Source organism: Canis aureus, chromosome 26 (genome assembly GCF_053574225.1).
Source record: "Canis aureus isolate CA01 chromosome 26, VMU_Caureus_v.1.0, whole genome shotgun sequence".
Classification (NCBI taxonomy): domain Eukaryota; kingdom Metazoa; phylum Chordata; class Mammalia; order Carnivora; family Canidae; genus Canis; species Canis aureus.
This window is the reverse complement of record NC_135636.1, coordinates 26,856,322-26,881,187: the sequence shown is the minus strand read 5'-3', so window position 1 is coordinate 26,881,187 and position 24,866 is coordinate 26,856,322. Positions and strand designations below refer to the sequence as shown.

Sequence of the window (24,866 nt, the reverse complement as noted above, 5' to 3'; positions counted from 1 at the left end):
GCCTGAGCTCGCAGCCATGAAATGGACAGTAATAACCCATCTGTACAAAAATTGTGAAATTCAAGTAAGGCAAGGGATGTGAAAGGGCTTGGTTACCAGAGGGCCTGATGAGAGAATAAAAAAGCTAGAATCAGGGAGGCAGGAGGTCAGAATTCTAGTATCAGGTCTGCTCTTGACTTTGTAAGCTCCTCACTGCTCTCTGGGCCTCAGTGTTTTCAGCTGTGCAATGAGGGGTTTGGGCATGGAGATCTCGAGGGGACCTTCTTGTTCTGAAGGGCAGCCACATTCCGCCTGCCTGCCTCTTCTTGAGGTCCTTCCAAATCCTATGGTTCACACCGATTTGCTTTCTAGCACTTACAGAACTTTTTTTATTTTTTCAACACAGAACTTCTTTTCTGAGCTGAACTGCACATGGTTTTCAGCCCCTTCCGTGGGTCTAGGTCAATTGCTCTGGATATTGGGCCCAAGACAGGGGTTCAATCAATACTGCTGAAAACAGAATTTTAAAAATGATTCCTGCTGGGCACCTGGGTGGCTCAGTGGTTGAGCGTCTGTCTGCCTTTGGCTCAGGTTGTGATCCCAGGGATTGAGTCCCCCATCAAGGTCCAAGCGGGAAGCCTTCCTCTCCCTCTGCCTGTGCCTCTGCTGCTCTCTGTGTGTCTCTCATGAATAAATTAAAAAAAAAAAAGATTTCTGCCTCCTTCTGATCCCACGGAGAGACAATGAAGGGGATTTTTATTCACTCCCATTTTATAAATTGGCAATGGAAGGTGTCAGAGGTTAAACAGAAGTAACACTGACACGTGGACCTTCTTGGTATTCCTTAAACAGGGGAAGAATGATTTGTATTACTCCAAAACACTTATCACTGCCTGCCATAGTATATAACTACTTGTTTTGTCATAAATTGTCAGTGTTTCCCATTAGGATGAAGTTGCATGAAGACAGGGACTGTGTTTTGTTCACTGTGGCACCCTCAGAACCTAAAACTGCCTGGCACCTAGCAGGTGCTCAAGAAACAGAGAAAGGGAGGCAGGAGCATTAAGAGGCAGCTCTGCGGACATATCAGATAAAGGACTAGTATCCAAGATCTCTAAAGAACTTATTAAACTCAACACCAAAGAATGATCCAATCATGAAACAATCCAATCATGAAATGGGCAAAAAACATGAACAGAAATTTCACCAAAGAAGACATAGACATGGCCAACAAGCACGTGAGAAAATGCTCTGCATCACCTGCCATCAGGGAAATACAAATCAGAACCACAATGAGATACCACCTCACACCGGTGAGAATGGGGAAAATTAACAAGACAGGAAACAACAGATGTTGGAGAGGATGTGGAGAAAGGGGAACCCTCTTGCACTGTTGGTGGGAATGTGAACTGGTGCAGCCACTCTGGAAAACTGTGTGGAGGTTCCTCAAAGAGTTAAAAATAGACCTGCCCTACGACCCAGCAATAGCGCTGCTGGGGATTTACCCCAAAGATACAGATGCAGTGAAACGCCGGGACACCTGCTCCCCGATGTTCATAGCAGCAATGTCCACAATAGCCAAACTGTGGAAGGAGCCTCGGTGTCCATCGAGAGATGAATGGGTAAAGAAGCTGTGGTCTATGTATCCAATGGAATATTACTCAGCCATCAGAAAGGACGAATCTGACCATTTGCTTCGACGTGGATGGAACTGGAGGGTATTATGCTGAGTGAAATAAGTCAATCGGAGAAGGACAAACATTATATGGTCTCATTCATTCGGGGAATATAAAAATTAGTGAAAGGGAATAAAGGGGAAAGGAGAGAAAATGAGTTAAAATATCAGTGAGGGAGACAGAACATGAAAGACTCCTGACTCTGGGAAACGAACAGGGGGTGGTGGAAGGGGAAGTGGGCAGGGGGGTGGGGGTGACTGGGTGACAGGCACTGAGGGGGGCACTTGACGGGATGAGCGCCAGGTGTTACGCTATACGTTGGCAAATTGAACTCCAATAAAAACATATACAGGGACGCCCGGGTGGCTCAGCGGTTTAGCGCCGGCTTCGGCCCAGGGTGCGATCCTGCAGTCCCGGGATCGAGTCCCACATCGGGCTCCCTGCATGGAGCCTGCTTCTCCCTCTGCCTGTATCTCTGCCCCTCTCTCTGTCTCTCATGAATAAATAAATAAAATCTTAAAAAAATATATATATATATATACATATATATAAAAAAGAGGCAGCTCCGCGGCCCACGCCCTCTGAGTCTGCAGGGGGCGCTCCAGTCCCGCCCCCAAGGCTAGGCCCCGCCTCTCGCGTCCCCAGGGCGCCCGGGTGTTAGCGCCTGCGCACCACTCTTCTTTTAATTGCGCGTGCGCGCCGGAAGCCCTGGCCGTGCGCATGCGCAGCCGAAGCCGAGCCCTACCGGCGTTGGAGCTGGGCTCGCTCCCCGGTCCGGGCTGAGTTGGAGCTGGCGGGCCCCATGCTGTCCCCCGAAGCGGAGCGGGTGCTGCGGTACCTGGTGGAGGTGGAGGAGCTCGCCGAGGCGGTGCTGGCGGACAAGCGGCAGGTGGGAGGCTCCTCCGCGGCCCGGGGCCAGGGCTCGGCGGTCGGGGCCTGGCGTCTGGCGCCGTAGGGCCGCGCGCGGGGCCCGGAATCCCGCGGTGGCGCGGGCTGGCCGTGGGCTCCCGACCGTGACCTCGGACCTGGGGCGGCGGGGAGGGAGGGAGGGCCGACACCTGGCCCGGCGCTGCGCCTCACGCACGTATTAGGAGCGCCTGCTTGGTGCCACGGATCCCTGTCTCCGTCCCCCTCCGGATCCCGAGCCGTTATCTCTTTGGGTAACGGCTCAACACCTTTTTCAAAATGCAGTTCCTCCTCCTCCTCCCCCCCCCCTGCCCCCCCTGCCCCCCCGACCGTGGGTGCACTGTCTTCGCCAAGGTTCTCGGGAGGAGAGGAAAGGGGGCCTGAGCAGTTTTGACGTTGGGCAGGTGGGGACGCCTTGTGCTAATTTAAGTGCTAAGTGTTTGGAGGGAGTTAATGGGGGAAGGGAGGAGGATGTAATTGGATCTGGGCTTTAAAAAGATTTCCTCTGGCTGCGGGGTGGAGCACAGAGCCTAGAAGGGTAAGGGACATGTGAGGGGCCACTACCGGGGTTCAGGCAAGGAGTGGGTTTGGGCCAGGGTGGTGGTGAAGGAGACAAGTGCGTGGGTCTGAGGTATCTTTTGGAGTTGGATTTAGTAGGTCTTAATGATAGTTACATATGGGGGTGAGGGAGGAGGAGGAGTGAAGAATGATTCATGGCTCCTCATCTCCAGTTAGAATAATTGGATGATTGGTCGGATATTTACTGAGAAGGGGAAGACTTGGGTAAGTGCCCATTAAACACTGCATCAGGGTGTGCGGGATGATGAATGTTAAAATGTCTCAAGCACTTACTGTGTGTCAAATACTATGCTATCTCATTTGATTCCTGGCTCAGTAACCTGTGAGGCAGGTGCTATTCATATCTCCATTTCCCAGAAGGTGATGTTACACAGCTCGCCAGCGTTCTCAAGAAACCGCACTGCCTCCTCACTTCCATAGCAGCTTCTGTGTTGGTGCCATCTCTGTGCCCCCCACCCCTGCCATTGCAGTCTAGTATTTTTGGGCTGCTTGTGATACTAGGTCAGCATCAGCCGGAGGAACTAGTCCAGGGGGAGGTTTCTCCTCTCTTGGAGATTCTGAAATGCCCTGAAGCTTGAGCATTAGCACTTCAGTGGATTCCCCAGCACCTTCTGGGGAGAAGGGGGAGGGCCCCTGCACAGAGCATTGTCTTTAAGGACCTGGATACAGAATAGGGGAAGATGTACATTTACACATCAGTGTGTTTTAGGCATGACATTGGAAGAAACTCAGGAATGAGTTTGTCTCTATTGGGTTTTAACAGCCCCTGGTCTGTTGGGAGGTGATGGTTTGGGGCAAGAGGGAGCTGAGTTCCCTCCTGCCCATGTGCTTTGCAGATTGTGGACCTGGACACCAAAAGAAATCAGAACCGGGAGGGCCTACGAGCCCTGCAGAAGGATCTCAGCCTCTCTGGTAAGTCAAGGTTTCAGTCATGCAGTCCTGGGGGCCTGTTCTGTTTTTCTTGTAAGGCTTTCAATTTATCCCTGATAGGGACAAAAAGCCACAGTTGTGTGACACAGCCTATGGAGATGAGGGAGAAAATGTTGGAGGTCTGATACAGAGTGGTTTCAGCTGCTCATCTCCATGACAGGGGTGGGGTGTGTGGGGGGGGTGTTAGTTGCTGGCTCATTGATGGCACGAGGAAGGTGCTAGGGTGAGGTGTGCTCTTACAAATAAAACTACATAATACTTAGTTGGAAGTTTTTTGTTTTTGTTTTCTTAATTGGAAGTTGTAAGCAAGCTGAGGAAGGAACTGGACAGAAAAAAAAGGAACTGGACATGGGGTGGGTGTTGGAGGAAGGGTTTGAGGGCTCTAGTTGAGGCCAGGTGGGTATGACCAAGTAAGGGGACGGGTATCATAATGAAGGTTACAGTGGTCATAATGAAGAACTTTGGGGGGAGATGTGCAGGGCCTACGCCTCACTTTCTTCAGGTCTCTGCCCAAATGTCACATAATCAGTGAGGCTTTGTTGGACCATCTGTTAAAGTCAAGGTTGTCTTGTACTCTGGCATTCCCCACCCCCTTACCCTGCTTTATTTTTCTCCAGAGTATTTAGCCTTATCAGGGTCTGACAAATCATATCTTGGCTTATTTATTCCTTCTCCTCCACTATGTCATAAGCTCTATGAGGGCAGAAACTTTGTCTTGTTCTGCTGTGTTCTCAGTATCTTAAACAATGCTTGCCAGAGAGTAGGTGCTTAAAATATTTGTTCAAAGAGTGACCATTTGCCATTTCAGAAGATGTGATGGTTTGCTTCGGGAACATGTTTATCAAGATGCCTCACCCTCAAACGAAGGAAATGATTGAGAAAGGTAAGGCTTTCTGGGGATGGGTCAGGGACGTGTCCCACATAGCATTAGTCTTAACCTAGAACTGAGAATCAGGCTTTGGACCATTTGATGAGAGGCAGCGCTCAGACAAATGTGGGTTTTAATTCCTGCTTTGCCACTCTGAGTTATTTCCTTATCTCTGAAGGAGGGGATGCATCTCCAGAGCATAGTTGTTGTGAAATTGAGCTAAAACTGTATGTGTACTTAGCCTAGTGCTTGTTTAGCAGTGAGGAACGAGCTGGACCACAGATAAAGAAAACCCAAGTGGAGGCTTAAAGAAATACAGTTTTGTTTTTCTTGTTAGTAGTTGTCCAAAGGTGGGCAGTCTAAGACTGGCACTGAGATCCAGCAAGGTCACCCTCATGTATTCTCATAGTGGCTGTGTCATCTCAGGCCTCATGTCCATAGGCCAGGCTGCAGGAGCAACAGAGGGCTTTCCATACATGGCCTTGCTTTCTATTTCAAAATAATGCTGTCGTCCTCAGAGACTTTTGACATCTCATTGGCCAGAACTAAGTCATGTGGCCACCATAGCTGCAAGGGAGCCTGGCAGAGGCACTTTTACTTTTCACATCCCCTGCCATAGAGATTGCACTGAAAATGGAGGTTTGAGGAGAGTGAGCCTCTAGAGTGTGCCACAGCCTGGGTACTTAGCATGTTACTCAAATCTTCGCAGGCATGATCCTGGGGGCTCTTTGGAGGAGCATCATAAAAGTACAAAAGGGAGGGTACAGATGGGTCCTTGGCTGGAAAAACGAAAGATTATGCATATTCCCCCATCAAAAATGTATGTGCCAAGAGGACCAGCAAGTTCGCCTCTGTCCCTGAAGGCAGAGGCTCCCTATCCCTGTTGAAATAAAATTATAGCAAAGGAAACTAGATCACCTTAGAGAAGTTTCCACCTTCCTGTTGAAAAAATACACACTACTGTTATGACTATAAAATTAAGAGTCGTCATTGCACTTGGGTGGTGGGCTGCTGGCCACTCAGGTTCTCAGCTGTCTTGGCCCACAGTTGTGGGTTGTTGCCATACCTAGAAGGATTCTGAGATATTATCATCACCAGTTCTTAGGGGTTGATGCAAGTTAAATAAGCTTGTAAGAGACTAGCGTTGCTCATTTACCATGAGTACTAGAACCATTGCCCAGGCCAGAGGGCTCGGCTGCTCAGAGCTTCTCTCCATCAGAAAGAATGAAAATCTGTGGAGAAGACCAACTAGCCAGCACTACACTCATGAGCAGGTGAAGTCAGGTGACATTAGGCAGTTGCATCACCAAGCTTTGTAGCCTGTACTTCCTATAGTGCAGTTTGCCTTCAGATGTGATCCATCTGGGCAAGATAACCTTTTCTGTTCACCACAGTTAATTAGATTAAGCTTGAGCACCTGATTTGCCCATTGATTGTTCAGATCACATGTTACTATGGTCATGTTGCTTAAAAACTGCTTAGGTTTTTGATGGACTTAGGTTTGTAAGATTCCTTAGCCACACTTTGTCCAATCATCTTGGATGTGCTGAGTCTAGGTTCTTCATTCTGGTCTGATGGTTCTGTTTTCTGGAATTTCACTGTGGGAGGGGGTCGTAAAGTCCAGATATTGCCTTCTCCACCTATGAGCAGCCCAGGGTACATTGCATAATGAAAACAGGTCACTGGATGGAGAGGCAGGTGCTCAGTTCTGCCTGGACTCACTCAGCCGCCTTGGGCAGACCACCTCCCTTTCTCTAGCCCTTTAGTTCCTTCCTCAGTTGGTCTCTGAAGTCCCCTTCTTCTCGAATGCCAGGAGCCCTTGCTTTCAAGGAGGCTAGGAGAAGCTGACTTCCCCAGCTGCCTTTGGTCAGTGTGTCTGTAGTATAACCTCATCCGGTGCCCACCTCATTTTTTTCAGATCAGGATCATCTGGATAAAGAAATAGAGAAACTCCGGAAACAACTTAAAGTGAAGGTCAACCGCCTCTTTGAGGCCCAAGGTATGGGCCTGGAGGGAACTGGAAGCCGGGCTGGGAGAGAACTGTCAATGTCAGCATGGACTTTGCAGAGCAGGGGTGGGAGGCCTTCCCAGGTAGGCGGGCGAGGGCCTAGGCAGCATGTGAGCCGCACAGAGGCTATTGGCAGGCCCAGAGATGGAATGGACAAGGTTTATGGGGTCTTATTCCTCTCACGAGTCTTTTTCCAGCCATAAGGGGAACAGTCTGGGGTATCTCACATTATATCCTGGGCGTGGTATAGGAACCAGAACAGTTCTGTCTGAGGGGAACAGAGAGGGCCTCAGTCAGATGGTCAAGGTCAGAGCTGAACTTCTGGGTAAAGCTAACCACTCCAGATTGGTCACAGGTTTGGCAGAAATTGGTAGGTTTCTGGGCAGCAGTATCATGGCTCTGCAGGTTTTCGGTGACTCATGTGCCCTGTCCAACGCATTGCAGAATTTGAGGCCCTCCCCCGCTAGATCTTGGGCCAAGTGTTTGGCACATGAATGCAGCATAAACCCCTTTCCTGGGCCTGACTCCAGAGCCAGCAGGAGGTTGGACAACAGGAGGCCCAACTTGCTGATGATTGTTTTCTCCCCCTAGGCAAGCCAGAGCTGAAGGGTTTTAACCTGAGCCCCCTCAACCAGGATGAACTTAAAGCTCTGAAGATCATCTTAAAAGGATGAAACTCAAAAACCAAAATGAGGGATCTAAGACAGCATCCCCCCTGAGGTCATGGCGGACCCAGGACTCTCCAACTTTGTAACCTGCAAGGACATGAACTACTCTGCTAGGAGATAGGCATCAGGAGTCTGAGCATGAGAAGCCTCTGTCTGTGGGGATTGGCTGCTCTGTGATGGCAGGAGGGAGCCCTCAGCCTGCCAGTGTCTGTTGGGTCTGGCCACTGGAGTTGGATGGACACAAGACCCATTGATAGGTCCTGGCAGCCACCAGTGGTGGGTGGGGGCAGTGCTTTGGGGGTGTGAGAATGACCGAAACAGGCACTTATAACAAGAGCCTGCTGTTCACATGGGCCCCTGGCAGTGGCGGGGGAGTGACGGGGAGCATGATTCCTGCATTCCTTTCAGGAAGAGAGGCATTCTCAAACATCATGTAATGGACTTGGAATAAAGCAGGAGGCTCACAGGTAGGTGGTTTCTGAAAGGATAGAATCTTGGTGCTCCATCGTTCACCACAGCCATCTGTGGGGCAGACATACCATTCCCCACCACTGCCTCCACTTTGGCCCCTTTTTTTCTGCTTGCCCCTGAGATGGAGCCCAGAGTGGGTGCTGCTTATCAAACTCCTGCACTTGCTGTTTAGTCAGGAAAGCCTTACAGAGTTCTGTACTGGGGGTGGGAGAGGGAGCTGCCTCTTCATGAGGCCCTCCACCACCTCTGAAGGCTGGGCCTGGCCAGCACCACTCAGTTCCCGCCTGCCCTCAGTGGTCTCGGATCTTGGTGTGAATGTGCTGTGAGGACAGCACCATCTCTTTAATGTTCATTGAGGGCTTAATAAATGTTTCCTAAATGAATGAACAGGAGCTTCTGTTCTTTACCTAATCTCATTCTTAATGGAGGGCACACTGCCTCAAGCACACCACCTACAAAGGGGCAGTGGCTCCTGCTGGGAAATGATAGCAGGATTAGATAGGCAGTAACAGTGATGGCGGCAGAATGGAGAGCACGTGCCTCACCTGGGTCCCCTCACCCCACTTGGCTCCAACCCATAATTATATGGAAACACAAGCTGGTATGGCCAGATCTTAACATTTGTTTTCAGAGAAGCTAGAAATTTGGATTTTTAAGTTGAATCTTTTCTGTCTTTTAAATATTGCTAATGCAGACATTTTTAAAGACTTGGGTGTTGGCCAAACAGAATACCTGACATAAGCCAAATTTGACCCATGCCTATGATTTTACATCTTCAGTTTTTAAAGTAGAAGTAGCATGTGTTTTCCCCATGATGAACCTAAAGTGGGCAGGTGGAATTGGAAGCTAGATGTCTGCCCATAGTAGATTAGTTAAACGAACTGATAGCTGCAGACAGTGGAGTACAGTACATATATCAAGAATAAGGAAGCTCTCTGAGCACTGACTAAGAACAAGTTCCAAAATGTAGTGAGAAATGAAAGTGGACAAATGGGAGTCTAAAACCAGTAATTAGTGTGCAAACACTGCATGATCCCACCCAAAACAAACTCCAGGGCTGGAGCATGAGAGTGAAGAGGACATATCCATGTTGTATGTATTTTTAAATAAAAATGTAGGGAGTAGGGAGCTGCAGCATTCACCCTGGTAGCTGCTGTATGGGTTGTGTGCCTGGCTCCTGATTTGTATCTGAACATTGCCCTTGCCTGTCTGGCAGTGTGGTTGCTAGGCCAAGGGAGAGCCAATCACCTTGGCTGTCCTGGAAATGAGGAACCTGTGTTGGGCTGTCTGCCCTTGCCTCAGTCACAAGGATAGAAATCCCCACGCTCTGGAGGCAAGAGACCCCAGAGTGACCTGGCTTCTGGCCTTCCCAAGGCTGGCTGGTTCACGTCTTGGGTTTGCCAGTATTGTACCTTCCAAAAACCCTTCCCTTCCCTAGGCAGTCAAGATCTGCCTGTCTTGCAGCAGGGATAAATGTAACAATCGGCCTGGGGTTCCATAGTAGGTCCCTGTGGAGTTTGCCCATAGCCTGCTCTCTTGCAATCTTTCTTAAACCTAGAGGAGGCTTAGAAAATGCAGAACTTGTACTTGCACCCAACTCTCCAAGCCATCTTCTTGCCTGCCAGGCCAAGGCTTTCTGTTTAAAAAGCTCAGCTCCCAGCCTGAAACAAGAAGGTGCAGAGAGGCACCTCCATCACCCAGCTGACTTCCCCATAAGTATATGTTTGTAGAGACCTCGCTAAGCAGCTCAGCCTTCCTTATCTTTACCTTGTCCCATCTGAGAAATTGGGGATTCTCCATTTCTCCTGCTTGGGAGTTTCAAGGAGAGAAAGGTGTATTTAGGGCTCACCCCTTCCCCAGAGCCCAATAAACACAGTCTAATGACTGCACACCTTAAGACCAGTTCCCTAGTCTCTGAACCCTTGCTTCTGCAGGATCATTTTAGCACTGACCTTGGAGACATCAAAGGGTCAAACCCAGGAGGACTTGGTGTCAGCAAACAGCATCCCCTGAACCAGACCCAGTGCGCAGTGACTCCCAAGTAAGGCCTGTGCTTATTTATTGGATGTGGTCTCTGGGGTAGCAGGGCTTGCAGCTGTCCTCCCTGGGCCTGATCGCCAAGCCAGTCCTGCAAGGCTAAAGCACACCCATTCCCAGGGACTGGCTGTCTCCCAGCACAAGGTGCCCAGGGTGGGGCTGGGGTCTCCAGGAGGCCCAGAATGAGCAGTGACCAGCGTACCACAGGCCGCTGAGTCCGCAAAGCTGCTGCCAGGCCAGAGGAGGGGAGGCAAGGGCTCCAGGTCGCCGGCCATGGTGCTGGAAACGGGTAGGCAAGGACTGCAGGGCACCTTCCTGGGGTCGCTGTCCTCCCTGCATCTGGGAACTAACTGGAGGCTTTCTTCTGGCTCTGAAGGGAGCGGAACAGCTGCCTCAGCTGATTGCTACGGTCGTTGATGCACCCTGGAAGGGAAGTGGAGTGTTGGTTGGGATGGCCTTGGGGTGGGTGGGGGGAACACTGTGCTCCCACTACCAGGAGGGAGGGTCTGCGCATCCCTGATGGTTTGCGTCCTGACTCTACTCCATGGCCTTCAGGCAGGTATTTTACCCGCTTCCAGCTTACCAGGATACCTGCTTTCTGGGGTGAATATAAGGATCACCAAAAAAAAGTGACATTCACTTTGGCTTACTTTGACCGAGATGCCAAATCGATTCACAGGAATGATGTGTAGAAGAGACTGCGGCTCGGAGAGGTTAAAAAAAAAAGTGCTCCAAATCACTCCACAAGTAGCAGAACTGAGACTTGAACCCAGGCTATGTAGCGCCAGAGGCCAAGCTCTTAACCACTGCTCCACACAACCTTCCTCTTGGCTTTGCTCACTGGTCATGCGTCACAAGCTAGCACGGTGCGTGGTACCTAATAGGTTAGGTGTTAGCTTCCTTCTCTGTGCAACTCCATAGGGGAGCCACAAGTGGTTAAGAGAGAAAATTTCTCCACGAGCGGCCCCTCCACCCCTGGAAGTGTCCCAGGCAGTCCCTGCTTAAGAGGCCAACACAAGCTTCTGAGCTGCCTCCTCTCCTAGCACATTCACGGTGTCCCCTACTTCGTGTGTGTTCTCACGAATGGCCTGTAAGATAGCTCCGTGGTCATTTAGTTGGGCCAGACACACTGATGCACTCAGAAATGCTGGTTGAATGACTGGATCTCTGTGGCCACAACTATACAGACCTGGATGCATATGCCATCTTTCTCAACACCTCTGAGCCCCAGCCCTGCCTCCTAGGCACTCACTGGTCATCAAGGCTCCACCCAGCTGAGGCCCACTCTAAGTGTTCCAGGGTTTTCCAAAGTGAGTTCCATGGAACCCTAACTTTAATTGGTTCTTTCATAAGTCCCAAATCTTCATGTCCAATGCAAACCCCTTCTTACAGTTCTAGACTCATCTCTGAGTTACATGCTAGTTTTTTTTCACCCAGAAACCCCTGGACCCCTCCCTAACTCATTTCATCGATGCTCATCCCACCCCAACTAGCTTCTCCTACTCACTACCATCTATCCAGACACTCGAATGGAGCCTTGGGGATTATTTTAGAGACTTCTAAGGCAGTGACTGTCAACCTAGGCTGTGCTTTAGAGTCAGCTGGGACCTTTCAGAAAGACTAATGGCCAGACCAACTGTATCTTTACCTTCGGCAGGCATTAGTATTTTTGAAAGCTCCTGTAGAATTCCTATAGCAGCCAAGATGGAGGCTACATCTTTGCAACTCCAACTGGGTCCAGAGACCAGCAGCATATCTGAGGCCAATGATTGGCAAAGATGGCTGCAACGATTCCTTCCGTTCCTCTATGCACACATCTCTGCAAGGTGCTTTGCTGCACCTCCATCTGGAAGTGGGGTCCATTTCCTTGCCCTGTGAATCTGGGCTGGAGCAGCTTTGACAAACAGATTTTAGCGGAATGACACTACACTGAGGGATTGTGAGCCTCACCCTCAAGAGACTTCACTAGGACTTCTCTCACCTTCTCAGAACCCTGAGACTACCATGTGGAAGCCAGAGCTGGACTGCTGGAGGACAAGTGGCCGCCTTGAAAGACAGGCCCAGTTGCCAGCCAGTATCAACCACCACACATGAACGAGGCTATTCTAGGCCATTGTGTCTCAGTGAATCTGCTGGGGGCCTGCAGCCCTAGGAGCAACCCCAGGCAAGAACTGAAGAATCAGCAAATAAGACAGTAGTTGTTTAAAACCTCTGGGTTTGGGGAGGGTTGGTTTTGTTATATAGCAATAGTTAAATAATAGAGCATCATGGGAGCTTATTAGAAATGCAGAATCTTAAGCCCCCACTCCAGACCTACTGAATCATAATCTGCACTTTAACAAGATTTCCAGGTGATTATTTGTACATTAAAGCTTGAGAGCACTGGATAGGCCTCTTTCAAAATACAACGTGGCAAACCTAGGGAATCTGCTGGACAAAAGTCTTTCATAAATCCCCTCTCCACCTTCCTCAAGCAAATTACTTGATATCCCAGGCTTCCTTGCAGTTGAGGTGGCCACGTGACCCAGTTCTTGCCAGTATGGTGTTAGCCCTGGGAGGGTTTCCCATTTGGAATAGAGTCAAAACTTGGAGAAAAAGCTTTGGCCCTTGGGCCTTTCTGCTTCTTCCTGCCTGGGACAAGGACACAGTGTCTGGGGTTGGAGCAGCCATCTTGCAACCATGAGGCAACAAGCATGAGCACCAAGGCAACCTGCTAAGTGTGGCAAAGTGGAAAGAGGAAAGGGTCTCTGCCAGCATCTTACATATATTGTGTCAGCCCTGCCGAGCCTACCCCAAGACTTCCTGTGGCTCAAGACAGATCATTCCCTCATTGTGTAACTCTTAGTTGGCTTTTCAGTTGCTTGTAGCCTAACTCAATCCTAAAACACTAAACCACAAAAAAGATTTAAAACTTTTCAGGGACGCCTGAGTGGCTCAGCGGTTGGGTGTCTGCCTTCGGCTCAGGGCATGATCCCAGAGTCCCAGGATCGAGTTGCATCGGGCTCCTTGCATGGAGCCTGCTTCTCCTCCCTCTATGTCTCTGCCTCTCACTCTGTGTCTCTCATGAATAGATGAATAACACCTTTTAAAAATAACCAACTTCTTTCCATAAAAAAAGCCACAAATAAAATTTAAAAAGCAAATAACGACTTCAGGAAAATATCCTAAGTTTGACAGATGGGTAATATCAATCTATTAATATCCAAGGCCTTTATAGATTCAGCCCACTGAAAAATACATAAAGTATGGTCAGCTTATGAAAGAAGAAATGCAAATTGAATAATCTGAAACCTCATCAGTAATCAGTGGAATATATTAAACAAATCAGAACTTTTTTGCCTATCAAGTTGACAAAGGTTGTTTTTTTTTTTTTTTCTTTCTTCTTTAACTCAGAACAGGCAGATTTGTGTGTAATCTTTCTAGAAGTCCATCCCTCTGACCCAGTAATTCTACTTCTAGGAATCTGTCCTAAAGAAACAGCCAGAATTTCAGCTGAGCTTTATGTGAGAGGATGTTCATCATGGCATGGCATTATTTATAAAAGTAAAAAATTGGAATCCTCCCAAATGGTCAATTATAAGAAATGGGTTTAGTAAGGTTGGCACATATACAAGCTGGGATATTTTACAGCCCTGTAGTAATTTTGCTTTTAACTGTGCTAAGAGACAGGATTTTCTAGCGATCAAGCATTCAGGTTTTCGAGTAAGAGAGATTAGGGTTCAAGGTCTGGCTCACCACTTAGAACTGGGACCCTCAGCAAGTTATATAACATCTGGAGACCATTTCCCCATCTGTAAAATGACAGAAGCTGCCTAAAGATGAAATAACGTATGTAAAATATTTAGCTCGGACCTGCCCAAAAAGTGTTTCCAGAAGAGAGCCTCTTAATATTGTTGAATGACATAGAATATGCTACGTGGAAAAGTGTGACTCAAAACTCCAGCCCAATGCCAATTTTGTAAAAAAGTGTGAATATATGCATTTTTGAAAAACTGGAAGGAAATACAACAGATTGTTAAAGTTGGTTATGTCTGGATGGTTTATTTCCTTTTAGTTTTCAAATATCCTACAGTAAGTGAATACTTTTTATAATCAAGAAAATGTTTCACTTTTTAAAAACCAAGTTTAAAGTCAAGCCCTGAATTTCTCTTAACATAGTTTGCATTTCTGGGGGGGTTGTTTTCCACTAAGCCTTTTGAAATCTACCTCCTGACAGATTAATAATATTTCTTGCTACGTACCAGGTGGTGTTCTAGGCATATATTGAGATTACAAACCTCTTAATCTCCATTCTACAGATGAGGAACAGATAGGTTAAGTCCCTTGCCCAAGGCCACACAGCTGGTAAATTGTAGATCAAATCAAAACAGTCTAACCACTGTGCCAAGCTGTCTCCTAGGCTACCTGGCCTCTCTCGTGACATCCCTGGTGCCCATTCCCCACCTGGCCCCACATACCGAGGTGTGTGTTGGTCACAAAGTTCCCCATCCCCGACAGGTCAGGAGTCCCCTCTTCTCTGCTGACAGGGCCATCATTCCACATGAGGTCAAAGCCTCCCACTCGCTTCTCCCTTCCTGTGAGCCTGGACAGGCAGGAGATACAAGGGGATAATGAAGGCACACATGTGGAGCCCTAACACCGCAGCCAGGCACCTGCTCCCTCCCTGCCCCCTACTGGTGCCCTGCTGTCACTAGTCCTCTGGCCCACCCATTTCCTGGGGCACAAGCAGGAGGCAGAGGGCCATCTCCCACGTTGTCCCCAGGCTTCCACCCCTGCTCTCGGTAACATGAACCCATTTAGAGTCTGCTGTCCTTCCTGGACCATTAACTCTAGAAAAGCAGGGACTAGGTCTGTTGTGTCCTTTACTGGGTCCCCAGGGTGTGGCACAGATCCTGGCACACAGTAGGGGCTCGGATGTTTGTCAAATGAAGAAGTGATGGTAGATCTAGAGGACACTGGAGGTTCTGCTTGCTTAGCACTCAGCTTCTAGCCTTGGCTTTTCTTCTGAGAACTCATCTCCCTTCTCTCACTCACTTGGCTCAGGTGGGGCTGACCCCGCCCTGCTGGGGGGTGGGCACAAGATCTAGGCCCAGATAATCAGAGTTACAATGACTGGTTCAGAGGTGGGCATAGGACACAATCCTCACCCATGAGAGTTAGCCCTCAAACTTTGCTGGAATAATCGGGAACAGGTGACCCACAGGAAAGAGGCGGAGGGTGGGGAGGAAGAGGGAGAAAGGGAGACACTGAGAGGGCACACAGACCGACCAATGCTGACTGAGTGCCTGGATTAGGCCTTTCCTGAAGTCAGGCCCTGGGTCTTCCCGTGACATACACCATGTTACGACAATATACAGTCTCTTACTGAACACTTACTGTGAGTTATGCACTTTACAATAAATATTCTTGGTAAATCAATTTTATGATCTTGAGAGGTAAATGTGATGTTTCCCATTTTACAGACGAGGAAACTGAGGCTCAAACACACAGAGTCCAGCGTCTCATGGCCAGGAAGTGTCCAGGAAACCCCACTGGGCTGAATGTCAGAAGGCTGTAGTTGGTCCTGCTCTGCCCCGAAAGGGCCGAGTCCTTAGATCAGGATCTAACCCTAGGTGGACATCTCTGTTTGTCCATCTATAAAATGGCAAGCAGGCCTGAGCCAACTCCAAGTGCCACTCAAGCACCAGCATTCTGAGTTCTCTATCTTCCTTGGGGGGAGCCCTGACTGTCCCATACGGGGGTGCCTGAGCATGGCTGCCCGCCCTCACCTGGCCTCCATGTCTACGACATGCAGGGTGTCTTCCAGGAGGCAGGTCTTGAGCTCGTAGTCCTCCTGGCTGCTGGCTGTCAGCGATGGGGACGCGTTGACCTCTAGGAGCCACCTGGAGAAGGAGGGTAACGGAGGGCTTCAGGTTCCCTGGTCCGTGGGGGCCCTGGAACTTCACTGAGAGCCTACATGCAGTGCCTGGGCCCAATTCAACCAAGGTCACTCTTTCCATTTCCCCAGGAGAAGAGGCTTCAGTGGCTAAAACTTTTTGAAAATAATTGTTACAAACTCGAAACCCCCACCGGGACCAGGTGGTACCTGAGGCAAGCTTGCGGGGGCAGGATGATCTTGGCGCCCTCGTATTGCTCTCCCTTCTCCCAATAGAGCTGTGAGTACAAGACAAATTTCCCTTTCCTAGGAAGGGCAAGTGCCTGGCCGCTGGCGGTGGCAGGAGCAGGTGGGCTGGGAAGAGCCCGCCACGGGAAGCGCTTGCTGCCACGGCCCCCAAGGAGACTGCTGCCAGGCAGAAGTGCGAGCCCAGGGTCGGGAGACCCTCTTAGTTTTCCAGACTGTTGTGTAAATGTCTCCCCGTTTTTAGAGACTGTCAATGAACTTCGATAAAAAAACAATCTGAAGTCCAAACTCAAAGTGTCTGCGGGTCAAAAGCAGCCCAAGGGCCTCCAGCTTGCAAACTCTGGTTCTGTGCATCGCAGTCATTTATAGACAAGAACCTGGGGCCCCAGAGCGAAGGCCTCACCGGTCTGTCAGTGGCAGTGGCCCCTTCCCCCCCCAAGCTTGTTTCCCCATGGAGTCCACTTGAATGCCGGCAGCCGCATCTTACAGCAGGGGGCAGGGGAGAGGCCGCTGGCCCCAGGAACCTCTTTCTCTGACAGAGGTCTCATTTTAGAGCTCCAGCTCCTGGCTGGGGAAGCCCCTCAGCGCCTCTCCAGTGACCCTGGGGAGGGGGTGGCTCCAGAGGCCACTGTGTTAGCAGGGAGTCGCTGAGCCCAGAAATTATGGCCTTGGGCCTGGCTCTACCCTTGACTTATTTCGTGACCTCCAAGCACACAGGACACCCCCCTCCCTACCCCCGCCCTGCCCTGCCCCGCCCCGGGCTTCTGTGCCCGTTGTATCTATCATATGAGGACCATCCCTGGGGTCTCTACCACTCCAGGCTTGTTTTCCTCATCCGTTCAACCTTCTCTGTGGGCACTGTGGGAGTGCACCAAATTCTTGGCAGGAAGAGACATGGTAGCAATGTTGCCTTACACGGCACTTTGCATCCTGAAAGCAGCAGGGCTTACAAAGAAGTTTCTAGGAGAGGATCACTGACTCAGCAGATGTTCAGCAAAGGTCTCTCAGTGCCAGGCATGGGGTTCAGTGCTCTATAGACAGGACCTCATTTATTCCTCGTAATAATTCTGTAAGCACAATGCCCGTTTTACAGATGGCCAAAACTGAAGCACAAACCAAGGAAGTGTGCCTGACTCGGAAGTGGCAGAGATCAAACCTGGGCAGTCGAGGCACAGTGTAAAACATCCCCCCATTCTCCTGGCCGCCAGCCTATGCACTCACGGCTTGAGGTTCTGGTCTATGAGGATGTCGTAGCCGTACAGTTCGAAGCAGTGCTTGTCACTGATGATCACCTTCTGCACGCTCTGCAGGCTCCTGACGAAGATGTTGTCCATATCGCTGAAGAGTGCCTCCACTGCCTCAGGCCCGTGCTTCGATGCCAGGTACTGACGGAAGCGCTGGAGCATCCACTTGCAGCCCTGGGGCCGCAAGCACCCGGGGTCAGGTGGGAGAGGGAGCCTCAGTTAACTGGGACCTGGCCCACCGAGACCCTCAATCACCATTAGGCCTTGGGCTTGGACAAGAGGGGCCCAGCTTGAGTCTGGTGATGAGAAGAACTCTAAGTTTGTCCCTCTTGTGGGGCAAAGCTACTGTATGCTCCAGAGGCGGGGGGTTGGATGTGCCCACCCAGAGCCTGTACCTCTCCTTCTAGAGCACAGAGTACCCAGGACCCCATAAGTCGCTGCCCAAACACCCTGCACAGGCTTCTTCCCTGGGCCTGACCTCCTGGGGACAGAATGCACTGTGTGTACCCCCAAGGCCCAAAGAGGACCAACTGGTTATTGTTTTCAAGAAAATGGGGGCGTGTGTATGCAGGAGGCCCCCACTGTGTGTGGTAGAGCTGAGAGGGAAAAGAAGGGAGTAGGTGTGAGCTGGGGGCCAGCTCTCCCTGTGCCCCTCTGTTCTAGATCTTATCTCTGAGAAGTCGAGAATTCTAAATTTGAACTTGGCCTTACAGTTTATTAGATGGATGGATGGAAGGATGATAGATAGATAGATAGATAGATAGATAGATAGATAGATAGATAGATAGATAGGAGTATACTTGTCAAGGTAGGAGAATAGAACACATTTTGTTACAGGGTGTGTTTCTTTGAGTTGCCACTTGAATATTCAGACACATGATGTGTAGGTCTATATCTGTACTCTTGCCCAGGGCCCTGCCAGTAGGAAGGGTGGTCCTGACCTCACTGGTGAACTATGAGCCCAAGATAGGCCTGTCCCAGGCTCCTTGGTACTCCACTTCCCTACCCCAATCAGTTCCCAAAAGGCTGGACCTGGAGGACAGAAGCCCAGCTTTCTCACCTTCTTTGGGTGGTAGTCCGGAGAGGTCTTTTGCACGGCAACATTGGTGAGGTGAACATCTGGGAGAGGTTGGTAGTCAAGGACGAGTGCCAACGAGAAGGATGAGCCCTGCTCCATGTGGCCCCCAGAGGCCAAACTAAGACTCGTGCTTGGCCATTGATGAGGAAGGTTACACAACAGCTCAGATAGCACGTATGTGGGCCTTGGAATCAGATGGACCTGGGTTCAAATCCCTCCTGCATCTTTACTGGCTGCATGCCCCTGAGCAAGTCACTTAACCTCGTATGTGGTTCCCTACCTATTAAGTGGGAGTACATAGGTGAGGAAACAGGCAAAGAGTAAGCAAACCATCAAAACCAATCTGTAAAGAAGTGGAACTGATTAGTTATAAAATCTTTCAGCAGGAAAAAAATTTTTAGCTTAGAAATGACAATAGAAATCACAAAGGAAGTCAGTGGATGAGCCGACTATGTAAAAATAAACTTAATCAGCTATCAAGGCAAGAATGAAAAGCAAGCATGACTGGAGAAAAGATTTGTAGCAATATGACAGGCTAATGTTTTTGTCACATGGAAATCCCACATAAATTGTTAACAATAAAAGTTTATGACCCCCTGGGAAATGAACAAGGGGTAGTGGAAGGGGAGGTGGGCGGGGGATGGAGTGACTGGGTGATGGGCACTGAGGGGGGCACTTGACAGGATGAGCACTGGGTGTTATACTATTATAACACATTGAACTCCAACAAAAAAAAATATACAAAAAGAAAAGAAAAGAAAAGAGGAAAAAAAAGAAAAGAAAAGAAAAGAGAAGAAAAGAAAAGAGAAGAAAAGAAAAGAGAAGAAAAGGGCAGCCTGGGTGGCTCAGCAGTTTAGCACCACCTTCTGCCCAGGGCGTGATCCTGGGGCCCCGGGATCGAGTCCCACATCGGGCTCCCTGCATGGAGCCTGCTTCTCCCTCTGCCTGTGTCTCTGCCTCTCTCTCTGTGTCTCTCATGAATAAATGAATAAAATCTTTTTTTTAAAAAAAAAGGAAAAAAGTTTATGACCCTAATAGGTAAGTAGATAGAGGGGTATGAAAACATTGGAGGAGCTATAACTGGCAAAAGACCATTTGAGAAAATGCCTGAAGTTTCCTGTAATGGAAGGTACCTAATTTTAAAGGGATGTAAATGGGACAAAAATACAATTGGAAGAAATGCAAATTCTAAGGCAAAACCCTGCTTCCCCATGAGGCTGGTTACATATTTTTTAACCTTTTTATTTGGAAAAACACAAAACTCACAGAATCATTGCAAGCATAATGAATGGCCATATATGCTTCACCGACAAGTACCGATTGTTTCAGAAATGTCTTTTTAAAATGATTGTCTTCAGTACTGGAGAGCTGGCACAAAATGGGCCCTGTCAATGGCAGGGTAAAAATACAAAAGAACCTTGTGGAAAACAATCCAGCCACAAGCCCTTGATCCAGTATGTACACTTCCACCATGTCATCTGAAGGTAAAATCTTAAATATGGTAAAATATGAAAAATAGGGATCCCTGGGTGGCGCAGCGGTTTGGCGCCTGCCTTTGGCTCAGGGCACGATCCTGGAGACCGGGGATCGAATCCCACGTCGGGCTCCCGGTGCATGGAGCCTGCTTCTCCCTCTACCTATGTCTGCCTCTCTCTCTGTGTGTGACTATCATAAATAAATAAAAATTAAAAAAAATATGAAAAATATGTTTCTTTGCAGCATTATATGTCATAATTGGAAGTATTCAAACTGAATACTTCCCAAATGCCTGCAGTGTGCAAGATTAGTAAATCAGTAAATCTACTCAGTGGAATATTTTATGACTAATAAAAAATGTCTACATGGAAAATACATATTTAGTGAAAAAACGGTTATGTTTACACAGTGGGATCACCCCTTTATAAAATACAAACAACAGGGGCGCCTGGGTGGCTCAGCAGGGAGCCTGCTTCTCCCTCTCCCTGCTGTTCCCCTTGCTTGTGCTCTCTCTGTCAAATAATTAATTTAAAAAATACAAACAACAACAACAACAACAACAAAACTATGCAAACAAACCTGCGAGGAAATACATCAGAAGGAAATACATCAGAAGTCAGGAGGGGCACCTGGGTGCCTCAGTCAGTTAAGCATCTGCCTTATTAAAGAGTATAGTTTTCACAATACAAGTAGTGTAGCTTTTTAAAGACAAATCAGAAAATTCAGAAAATGTACAAATTTCTCTAATCATATTTTCCAGAGACAACTGGACACCTGAGTGGCTCAGTGGCTGAGCATCTGCCTTTGGCTCAGGGCGTGATCCCAGTCCTGGGATCGAGTCCCACATTGGGCTTCCTGCATGGAGCCTGCTTCTCCTTCTGCCTATCTCTCTGCCTCTCTCTCTGTCTCTCATGAATAAATAAATAAAACCTTTAAAAAAGTAAAAAATATTTTAAAATATTTCAAATTTAAAAATTCAGAACAAAGAACAGGAGTTGTGGGAAATAATGTGAATTCACTCACTGTGAAAACAGCAAAGCCTGGTTAAGTAGGAAGTAGTCCTGGGAGGGGCTGGGATTTGTTTAAGCATTTTTTTTTAATTTTTATTTATTTATGATAGTCACAGAGAGAGAGAGAGAGGCAGAGACACAGGCAGAGGGAGAAGCAGGCTCCATGCACCGGGAGCCCGATGTGGGATTCGATCCCGGGTCTCCGGGATCGCGCCCTGGGCCAAAGGCAGGCGCCAAACCGCTGCGCCACCCAGGGATCCCCTGGGATTTGTTTATTAAGGCCCCAGGACCCTGGAGATACACAAACACTTAAAAAAAATTTTTTTTTATTGGAGTTCACTTTGCCAACATATAGCATACCACCCAGTGCTCATCCCGCCAAGTGCCCCCCTCAGTGTCCATCACCCAGTCACCCCCACCCCCTGCCCACCTCCCCTTCCACTACCTACCCCTTGTTCATTTCCCAGAGTTAGGAGTCTCTCATGTTTTGTCTCCTTCACTGATATTTTCACTCATTTTCTCTCCTTCCCCTTTATTCCGTTTCACTATTTTTTATATTCCCCAAATGAATGAGACCATATAATGTTTGTCCTTCTCCAATTGACTTACTTCACTCAGCATAATACCCTCCAGGTCCATCCACGTTGAAGCAAATGGTGGGTATTTGTCGACAAACACTTTTAAATAGGGAGAGAGGACAGCTAACATGTGCTGAGTGCTCACTCTGGGCTTGGCACTGGCTAAGTGCTTTACTTGTGTCATTGAACAAAACACATGGTGGCCAAAAAAATGAACCTAAAGTAGGTGTTAACTTGCATCCGGGAAATGTGTGTTAGAATTACAAAATGAAACATACTAAAAACGCTGAAGTTGGAAAAATAGAGGGAAAAATTGTAGGATATACTCAGGAGGGCCCTCTCCCATTCCAACACGCAGGCAGAGCACATGCATTTGCTCAGGTGGACACGTAATCGAGACACAAAGTTAAGGCAGAGAGGTGGGAATTGGCTGGAAGCATTAGCTGGGTTGCCCACGCCAGAAGCTTCGCGGACACAAGACCTTCCATTTCTTCCCTCCCACATGCAGGTAGTCTAGTCCTGCTCATTTGCCATCTCCTTGTTCCTGGATTGTCAACCTCTTTTCTTCCGATGTTCATGTCTAAAAATCTTAGAAACCTTATTTTTGATGTGGATATTCTAGCCAGATAATACACTCTCATGGTTCAAAAGTCAAAAGACATCAAAATGTGTCTGAGGATATTATCTCCTTCCCCCCCCTTTGTCCCCACTTGTCCAAGTCCCCTCCCAAAGGCAACTTTTATTCCCAGTTTCTGGTACTTCCTTCCAGAGATGTCTATGCACAGATGCACACATATAGACAGATATAATCTGTAATGTAAAAGGAAGCATACTTTTCAGAGTTCTATACCTCGGGTTTTTTCCAATTAATCTCATCTCATCGCTGAGATTGTTTCATATCTGTACATAAAGCATGGCTGTCTGTTCCTTTTTAACAGCTGTATAGTAGGCCATCGTGTAAATAAGCCATTCTTTATTTCCTATTGGGTGTTTGTTTTTGCTCTCACTTACAAGGCGGTGCAGTGCAGAGCCTCTAAACCTCTCTTTTCGTATATTGTGAGTGTACATGTAGGGTAAGTTCCCAGAAGGGAATTGCTAGGTCAGAGGGTATGTGTTTTTGTCTTTTGATAGACATTTTGCCAGATTGCCTCTGAAGCGGGTTGTGCCAATGTATACTCCACCAGCAACACACGTATCTCCTCAGCCTCGCCATCATAGTGTGTGATCAATTTTTTTGTCTCTGCAGTTTAATGGGTGAAAAGGGCACCGTATTTGAGTGAATACATAAGCCAATGACTAAAGCACATGAAAGGATGCAACGTTCTCCAAAAGGGCTCAAACTCTCCCATCCTGTAACTGTGAATCAGTGTGGATGGCAGGCACATCACCGAAGTGATCGTCAAGCAGGGCAGCAGTTTGTGGGGAGCTGCTCTGAACAGAGCGGGGGCTGCCCCTTTGGGATCACTGGGGGCTCCGCCATGACCATAAGACTATCAGGGCCCAGAGGGAGTGATCAGGACCGTCTTGCTCGCAACTGCATCTCCCGTGCCCAGACCAGCCACTGATGGGAAGGGGCAGGGTGCAGGAGGATGGGTAGGCAGAGATCCCAGGATACATTGGTCATCAATGCTGCTCAGGGTGAAGCGGGTGTTGGAGAATCGGGCAAAGCCATCCCGGTACAGCCAGGCCCGAAGCGGGATGTACTGTGTGGAGGCAAGAAAGGAGGGAGAGGAACGGGAGGAGGCTGAATAGGAGCACTTTTGCCCCTCCTGGCTTTTGCACCTGCTGTTTCCTCCACTTGGAGCGCCCTTCCTTCCTTCCCACATCATCCCTCAAGAATCGGCTCCAGCATCAGCCTCAGATTCTACGCCTTCCCACCCTGGTGTTGGGGGCTGGGAAGAAGATGCAGAAGGAAACAGAATGAACATACCTTCATGATATGCACGGGACACAGGGGGGTGGGAGGCAGGCTCAGGGCGTGTCCATATTTTCCACCAGACGCTGAGCTCGGGGAGCACAGGGGCTGAGCCTGCCTCCCACACCCCTATGTCCTGTGTCCTGCAGAGAGCAGCATAGCATGAAGTTTTGAACAGGTTTTTAATGAGTGGGGGTGGGGAGAGCATAGAAACTCCTCATTTGAGATCAGGCTCTGGGGCTAGGCTGTCTGGATTCAAACCCCAACTGTGTCAGTCACCAGTGTGTGACCTTGGGCAAGCCACTTAACCTCTCGTATCTGTTTCTTCATCTGTTAAATGAGGGTAATAATAGAACCTACCTCCCTGGTTCTTAGGAGGACTACATGAAATAAAACCTCCTGAACATCAGGGCTTAGCACTTAGTAGGTGCTCAGTAAAAGCTGTGGTTACCAAGGATGGCTGACATGGAGGGCAAATCCAGACTCTAGGGTCTCTAAGATGGTTCTCTAAGATGGGATCTGTGTACCCCCCCTCATCCTCAGATGCCCCCTGGGCTCTCCCAGGCAGGCAGAATCAGACAAGCTCACAGAGGTACCCCCCCTAGAATGGTTTCTGCCTTCTGTTCCTTACCTGTTGCTAGAGGAGGGCCCCCTCTTAGTTACTCACCGACATCACCAGCACATAGACACGCAGATCAAACTTGCGGCCTGTCAGGCAAGGAGAGAATACATGCAACAAAGACAGACTGTGTGCCAGGCACTGTGCTGGTTATAGTGATAGACAGACAGAGGTGAGTGCCCGTAGAAACACATGGGGTACAAAGAGAGGGTGACTGATGAAGAGGGTTAATGCCTGGGAGAGGCTGGGGCACCTGGGTGGCTTGGTTAAGTGTCTGCCTTCAGCTCAGGTCATGATCTTGGGGTCCTGGGATTGAGCCCCCATATCAGGCCCACTGCTCAGCAGGAAGCCCGCTTCTCTCTGTCCCTCCCCCCCTGCTCGTGCTAATAAATAAAATCTTAAAAAAAAAAAGTGCTGGAGAAAGGCTGAAGACACGGGATCATGGAGAAGTAGTGACTTACAGGAAGAGAAGTGCCCCCCTAGCCCAGAGGGACAAGCTGTGGGGCAGGAGGAACGGCCAGAGCAGAGGCTGACAGCACAGGCAGGGTGGAAGGAGACGAGGGCAGTGAGGTCACTGAGGTCAGCAGAGGCCAGCTCACATGCAGTTTTTGGATTTTGTTTCACCACCCATGGGAAGCCACAGAAGGGTATCTTGTCCCCCTGGCTACCGTGTTGGAGCGGAGCACAGTGGCCCCGAGCAGCA

At 49.0% G+C, this 24,866-nt stretch overlaps 2 protein-coding genes across 11 annotated transcripts in view; one reads left to right on the top strand and one right to left on the bottom strand.

Annotated features, from left to right (window-relative positions):
* TTLL9 (tubulin tyrosine ligase like 9) overlaps nucleotides 1-24,866 on the bottom strand; it is a 70,633-nt gene that overhangs the window by 12,754 nt on the left and 33,013 nt on the right. For 8 of the 10 annotated variants that reach the window (XM_077872659.1, XM_077872658.1, XM_077872656.1 and 5 more), the window contains 6 exons: nucleotides 24,212-24,252; nucleotides 23,245-23,332; nucleotides 18,548-18,606; nucleotides 17,465-17,661; nucleotides 15,891-16,004; nucleotides 14,580-14,704 (listed from right to left, as the gene is read on the bottom strand). In XM_077872659.1, coding sequence (XP_077728785.1) covers nucleotides 14,580-14,704; nucleotides 15,891-16,004; nucleotides 17,465-17,661; nucleotides 18,548-18,606; nucleotides 23,245-23,332; nucleotides 24,212-24,252 — 624 coding nt within the window. Of the gene's footprint in view, nucleotides 1-10,127; nucleotides 10,546-14,579; nucleotides 14,705-15,890; nucleotides 16,005-17,464; nucleotides 17,662-18,547; nucleotides 18,607-23,244; nucleotides 23,333-24,211; nucleotides 24,253-24,866 lie in introns of those variants that run through there. The other 2 variants (XM_077872651.1, XM_077872654.1) reach the window with 1 other exon arrangement.
* Nucleotides 2,354-8,468, top strand: PDRG1 (p53 and DNA damage regulated 1). Its single transcript, XM_077872667.1, has 5 exons — nucleotides 2,354-2,544; nucleotides 3,977-4,052; nucleotides 4,879-4,953; nucleotides 6,857-6,937; nucleotides 7,538-8,468. Exons 1-5 carry the CDS (start codon nucleotides 2,458-2,460, stop codon nucleotides 7,618-7,620), a joined length of 402 nt encoding a protein of 133 aa, XP_077728793.1. The 5' UTR covers nucleotides 2,354-2,457; the 3' UTR covers nucleotides 7,621-8,468.